At 39.3% G+C, this 7,066-nt stretch overlaps 1 protein-coding gene across 1 annotated transcript; it reads left to right on the top strand.

The window, feature by feature from the left end:
* Positions 1-410: 410 nt before the first annotated feature.
* On the top strand, positions 411-1,471 carry LOC131029396 (uncharacterized). The gene is made up of 2 exons (XM_057959861.1): positions 411-1,013; positions 1,130-1,471. Exons 1-2 carry the CDS (start codon positions 411-413, stop codon positions 1,469-1,471), a joined length of 945 nt encoding a protein of 314 aa, XP_057815844.1.
* The last annotated feature ends 5,595 nt before the right edge of the window (positions 1,472-7,066 follow it).

Raw genomic sequence — 7,066 nt, 5'->3', positions numbered from 1 at the left:
CGGTCATGAAGAGAAGAAAGAGAAGAATGATTCTTAAGATAGATATTCAGAAAGCCAATGATAGAGTTGATAGGTCTTTCCTGGTGGCTGTGTTAAATAGGTTTAGGTTTTGTAAGCCTTGGTTAAAGTGGATTTCTAGTATGATTATGCAGTTTTCAACTTCAATTTTAGTCAATGGCAGCCCGCAAGGTTTCTTCCCCACCTCATGGGGCATTCGGCAAGGGGATCCAATATCCCCCTTTCTCTTCATTCTAATGGCAGAAGTTCTTGGCTGTTCGATTGCTCGAAAGTGATCTCAGGGGATGTGGAAAGGCATTGAGATAGCTAATGGGGTGGATTCCACAACTCATTCTTAGTTTGCTGATGATACTTGTCTTTTCGGTGTGGCCTCCATGCAAGAAGAAACGGTAATGAAGAAAGTACTAGATAGATTTAGCTGGGCTACTGAGCAGGAAATTAATTGGAATAAGTCAGAGATTTTTTTATTCCACACTGAAGTTGGGTCTCAAAGGGCTATAGCCAGATTGTTTGGGATCAGGATTGGTCAGCTTCTTGGGAAATTCCTTGGAATGTCACTCTTTGCTGGAGTTGGGAAGACAAAAATTTGGAAAGGGTTGTTAGATGATTGCAAAGAAAAAATGGAGGGTTGGAAGAGCAAGTGGCTCACTTCGGCTGGCCGTCTTCTGATGCTGAAGACAGTTGTATCGGCTATGCTTATTTTCCCAATGGCTTGTTTTAAACTCCCAAGCTTAGTCATAAAGAATATGCAGCAGAAGATGAGAGAGTTTTTGTGGAATGGAAATCAGGAGCAAGACAAAATACTACTGATTGCCTGGGACAGAGTATGCAAACCCAAAGGAGGAGGAGGTGCGGGGCTTTGCGATTGGAAGCTAATCAATGAGGCTATGGGGGCTAAGTTAGTGTGGCAAATGTATAGCAAGCCGGAGCAGAGGTGGGTCCGTATTTTACAAGCTAAGTATTTGGATAGTGGGGAAAAGGAAAGGATACTTACGGTAGAAGACCCCCGAGAGGATCCACCTTGTGGAATTTTCTAGTGAGCTGCAAGAGCCTGATTACTAACCATTTGTCTTGGCTGATTGGTGATGGGCGAAAGGCGTGCTTCTGGCAGGATTCCTGGGATGGATGTCCATCGCTGGATTCCCAGGTCCCCCAACGGATTAAAGATAAGATTGCTCATATTTGGGGTTCCAAGGTGTGTGAATTTTTGTCTCAAGAAACGTCTGCATTGGGCCAGCGTTTGAATTGGAAGGATCCCCGTGATTTAAACTTGGGGGAGGTGGATGAACGATTGTTGAGGAATGTCCTTAACAACAGAGATGTGTTGAGCTCTAGGGATGAGGATGAGATAGTTTGGTGTGGTGCCAAGAGTGGCAGCTACTCAGTTAAGTTGGGGTATACTCTTTTGGAGATAGAGGGCAGAACAAAGGAATGTGAAGCTAAGCTTTGCTAAAGAGTGTTTACCGAAGGCGGGTGCCTTCTCTTGGCTTGCTGGCAATAGGTGGATTTTATCAGGAGATCGACTCAAGAAAATGGGGTTTGAAGGTCCATTCCACTGTGTGCTCTATGAGAAGGAGGAGGAGGATGTGGACCACCTTCTCCTCAATTGTGAGTTCACCTAGGAAGCATGGCGTTGTGGGTTGCAGAGACTGAACTGGAAGGGACCAATGGCAGGGAATTTACGTGATTGGCTGGAATCTTGGCCTGTGTTGGGTAAGTCTTCAATCTTTGCTGCCATTTGGAAAAAAATTTCATTTACTATTCTATGGGAACTCTGGAAAGAATGGAATCGAAGATTGTTTGAAGATAAAGTGAAAATTAGGGATCGCTTTCTGATTAGGTTGGAGAAAGCAATCTTGGAATTAGTCACTAATGTTGCTTCACAAGTAAACTTAGCTAAGTCTCCTTTCACTCAGTTTGATGCTGAAGTTTTGGTGAGATGGCCTTTGATAAAATTTAGGCCTGCTAATGGGCTTTTGAGGGATAATCCTCAGAGGGTGGGTGAAGTAAGACAGGAGTGGAGTCCACCAGATAAGGGTTGGACTAAGGTCAATTTTGATGGCGCTTCAAGGGGAAATCCCAAGGTCTCTGGTGTTGGGGTCATAGCCCAGGATGGATGTGGCGATATTCTAGCCATTGGAGCTAACAGATTGGTGGATTGGTCTAGCAACGATGTTGAGTGTGAAGCAGCTTTAGAAGCCATTCTAATGGCTAAGAAATTGGAAGTGAAGAAAGTCCACCTGGAGGGAGACTCTCAGATTGTGGTGAACGGGATAATTAGAGGTCGTATGGAGGAGTGGCATCTAGACAAACACATTAGAAGAATGCAATTTCTTCTATGTGGGTTCAAAGACTTTAAGGTGATTGATGTTCTCAGGGAAGCAAATGTCGAGGCTGACAAGCTTTTGAATGTGGGAGCGAATGGTTCATTGGATAAAAACTTTAGCTTATTTGAGGACTTTCAAAATATATGTTCTCATGAATTTGTTTGAATTGCTTAAAGAAAGGGAAGAGAACCTGAGTTGTTTTTGATGTGGTTGATTTTGACACTGGACTTGTGGGAAGTTATGTCTCTCGTGGATTGTGATCTATGAATGTGTTGCAAGTGGCTTTGGAGGTGTTGGAGTGATGATGGAGGCTATCGACGAGCTGCCCTTGTGATGATGCGTGGTTTGATGCGCTTCATGTGGAGTTATCATGTCATGTGATGGCGTGATCTTTTTAAAGGTCTTGGATTTTGGTTTCCTGGCATTTCAAAGTTGTTGGTTTTTGGCTAGTTAGTGTGTGCAGGTTTTGGAGAGGAGAAAAGGTAGAATGGAGGCAAATTTTTCCTTGTCGTCTGACGGTCAGATGCGAGCTTTTCATGGCTTGATTTCGAGTAATAAATTGATGAATGTGTTCAAGGTGGATGGGGAGGTTTTTTGGACGACAGTGCAGTTGATGGTCGGGGAGGAATTTTTGGTGTCTAATTGCCATCCTCGAACAAACCTTGACATTTTGTCATTGTTTGTTGCTTTGGCCTTGTCGGTGGGAGGGTCGACAGAGGAGGTGCAATAGGTTGCGTCCTTGGTGCTGCGACCTAAATGGTCAGGTGCCTTGGATGGCATGGTGGCTCAAGCTATTGTTGGTGAAGCGCTGAAGATGCTGGAAGAACCATGGCAGAGGATTGGCGTGGAGATGGAGGGGCTGCAGCCGTTCTTGATTTGGTCGGCTTCTCGACCTATCGAGATTCAGCTTGAGAACACAAGAAGGGTTGGAGGGAGGTGGTGAATTTTGTGCGAGAGTTGGGGCCGACTGAGAGAGTGAGGATACGTGGGAAGAAGACCCCAATTCGGTCTAAAGCTCCTTTGGATGAGGAGGGGAGGCCTTTGGTTCGTCATTAGATTCCACGGAAGCACGTGAAGGTGGTGGAGCACGGTTCACCGCGTGGTGGCAGACCGGGTACAGTGCTAGGTGGAGGGAGGGAGTCGCATGTTGCAGGCCCCAGCCAGGGCATTCTGAGCTTCTCAAGGGAAGAGGCCTTGGGATGGTTTCGTTAGACAAGTCTTTTGGGGCTGTCAGGATTTGTAGGGGTTGTGTGTATGCTTGGTTGGTTTTTTGTGGTGGTTGGTCCTGTAGGTCTGGTGTCTTATTCAAGTTCAGTTGGTTTTGTAGGGGTGAGACCCCATGTAGTGGCAGGTTGTTTAACAACTTTTTGGCTGTAAACTTTCCCTTTTTAAGCAATATAATATCCTGGTTATCGATGAAAAAAAATAACTTAATCATTTTATTTTTTAACTAATAACCTAATTTAATTATTTAAATGTTAATATTAATTTGTTAATTAATTATTATGGTAGAACCATCCATATACATATATATTATATATATAAATTTTATTTAAATTTAAAACACACAAACATAAGTAATTAAATTAAATTAACCCAAATTAAATAAAACCTGATAATAAAAATTTATAATTAAAAACTACCAAAACACTATAACAAAATAAATCAAATACAACACAGACACATACCCATACACAACATACCAAGGACATCGGATTTTGCCTATGTGGCAGTTTGATCGGGTTGACACAAGACTGAAAACATTTCTATAATGTCGAGCGAAGGCTAGGGTTAGAGAAACGAGTCTTATGCTATCTCCCACAACTTCCATCAGGATTATGTAGGCACGCTTGGACCTATGAAACTAGGTGGAGTCGATGCCTTGTACCTGCAACCCTGCATCACCGAGAAAAGCATACATACATATATCCAACAATTACAGGCACACCAGTGAAGGAGTGTCATGACATTCCACTTCTCTTCGAAGTGAGTGATAGAAGATCATCCCCTCACACCCCATACAGAATCAAACACATACATGAAGTCGAACACATGATACATCTCATACATAAAGCAAATATGTCAGTCCATGGGTCAGTACACATAAATAAAATCTTACATCTAATCATACATATAGATAAATTGAATAACCGATATATACCAAATCAAAACACCATAAAGTATGTCAATCAAGAGGTATTCACTCATCAATAAGGAAGTCAAAAGCACACATGAGATTCATTAACATCTATCATAAGAATGATTCCTGGAGGGGCATTACAATAGCTACAGATGAAATAATAAAAATAAGAGAATAGATGATAGAGACAGGCCTAAGAAGAATTTTTGTTTAATGGAGACTTATTCATCTAAAGATGAAGATGGTAATGACTCAAATGAAGAATCATTGTTTGTAGCTATAGAGGAGAAGAATAATGAACAATGAATAATGAATAAGTGTGAAGATAAAATTGCATGCAAAAGTAGAGCCTAAAGTGTGGATAATTGATTTCGAATGTTCAAACCATGATGGGTGATAAAAGAAAGCTCATTAATTTTGAGAAGTATGATGGTAGATTTGTAAATTTTGCAAGTGAGGAAGTTGTATCTATTTGTGGAAAACATACTATCTCCATTGATGGTAAGCATATAAGATTGATCATGTTTATTATATTAAGGGGCATCAACTGTTGAGTGAGAGCCAGATGTGTAGTAAAGGTTATAAGCTCATATTTCATGGGTCCAAATGTGAAATCAAAAAAGGAAGTTTGAGGAGATTAGTTGCAAAAGGAATAAGAACTAATGACAATGTCTATTCACTAGTACAAAAACATCAATATATGACTAAAAAAACTACCAAAAATTGTAGATAAATGACTAAATTTGATCACGTGACCATTGGTAATTTATTGCTAGTCATAAATCAATTTGGTCACGTGACCATTGGTTGTTTTGATTGATCAATTTGGTCATCGATTTGGTCATTGATTTAGTCATATATTTAGTCACTAATTTAGTCATATATTTAATCATTGATTGTTGTTATTTGGTCATTTATTTAGTCATGATAGTCACTAATTTAGTCATACATTTAATCATTAATTTAGTCATTTATTGTTAGTCTCTGGTCATTTATTTAGTCATATTAGTGATTTATTTAGTCATATATTTAGTCATTAATTTAGTTATATATTGAGTCATTAATTTAATCATTGATTGTTGTTAAATGGTCATTTATTTAGTCATCATAGTCATTATTTTAATCACATATTTAGTCCTTATTTTAGTCATATATTTACATCCATTGGTAGTATATTTAATCATTTTTATTTATTGGTAGTATATTTAAAAATTTTATAATGCAAAAAAAACATAACATTAAACTCGAACTAGATCACAAAAGCAAATAAAAATATTACATATACGAACAAGCTACATGTTAGAATTAAAAGATTGATCGAACATCACGACAAACAAGGTAATCTGCGATAAAAAAAATATAATGCAAATATGTATATATAAATCAAGTTATAAGATGTCAAATCTGTCTAAGGGTATATATGTAAATATAATAAAAAATGTCAAAGTTGTCTAAGAGTTTCCTGTTGGCCATTTGGTGGAATTGATTATGTGTTGCATTGATGTTTTGTCATTGATGTCAACACTAGCTATTTGGATGCTTTATCGGCACCTTTCTGGTCCCAGTAGGTTGAGTGGTTTTTGGTTAACTTGGATCCGACATGATCTGACAGGATCTAGTATAGTCTGATGATGGAATTGGCTTGTTCATGACACTTATACTCATATTTGGTCAGTTGGTTTTGGTCTAGAGATTGGATGCTATCCTGCTTGCTTAGAAGATTGGTTTCTGGTTCTGACGAGGGTTTCACCGGTAGAGCTTTTGATGGAGATCTTTGATGAATTGCATAAGTGGTGTTGGTGCAGCTTCTGGTGGAGTTTCAGGATGCTATTGGTGATCATGTTTGAGACTTGGCGGATGGAGATCATTACTGAAGCGTGTGGACCTATACTTGGTCCTGTTTGATCTAGGTTATGGACCAACTCTAATGTAACATGTGGATATGACCTATTGATGTATTTCTAGGATGTCTTATGTGTTGATATTACTTGTTTGGTCTAAGGTCGACATGGTTTGTATTTATGTAATCGGTTTATTATCTAGTGGCCGACTTGATTGTTTATGGTCGAGGGTTTGTATAAATAGATGTAAGATCTCATTGTAGATCATCATGGTTAATGTAAAAGGTCATGGTCAAGGAATGTAATGTGCAAATAATGTAATATCATTCAGGCAGAGGAGTTGGTTGATCATTGGAGATCGAATTGGGTTTATGGAAGAGGATTTAGTCCTTCGGTATTGAGCTTAACCGGAATTGTACTCTGGCATAGGATATGCTATCTTTTGCAGTTCAACACTTCTTCGAATTGTAGTTTGGATTTATATGTAGTCAGTGAGACTCGTTTTGTGATGAGGAGTGCACTCTAGTCTGTTGGCCTTCCTGCAAGTGCATTGCCCTCAATTGTAATTCACATACTTACTGCAGAAGTATTATTTGACTGTGGGTAGGCTTCCCACCATGGTTTTTCCCTTTACTGGGTTTTCCACGTACAAATCTTGGTGTTATGTGGATGGCTTTTATTTTGTGATTACTGTTTATGCTTAATTGGTTTAACTGCTATTCTGGTATTAATGTTTTGGG

The sequence above is a fragment of the Cryptomeria japonica genome, chromosome 6 (genome assembly GCF_030272615.1).
Source record: "Cryptomeria japonica chromosome 6, Sugi_1.0, whole genome shotgun sequence".
NCBI classification, from domain to species: domain Eukaryota; kingdom Viridiplantae; phylum Streptophyta; class Pinopsida; order Cupressales; family Cupressaceae; genus Cryptomeria; species Cryptomeria japonica.
Note: the sequence above shows the minus strand (reverse complement) of the source record. Positions and strands in the feature narration are given on the sequence as shown.

Coding starts and splice junctions, on each gene's coding strand:
- LOC131029396 (XM_057959861.1), top strand. CDS start 411: ATGAAGAAAGTACTAGATAGATTTAGCTGGGCTACTGAGCAGGAAATT. Junction 1,014..1,129: donor AAAAGGAAAGGATACTTACG/GTAGAAGACCCC, acceptor TGCTTCTGGCAG/GATTCCTGGGATGGATGTCC.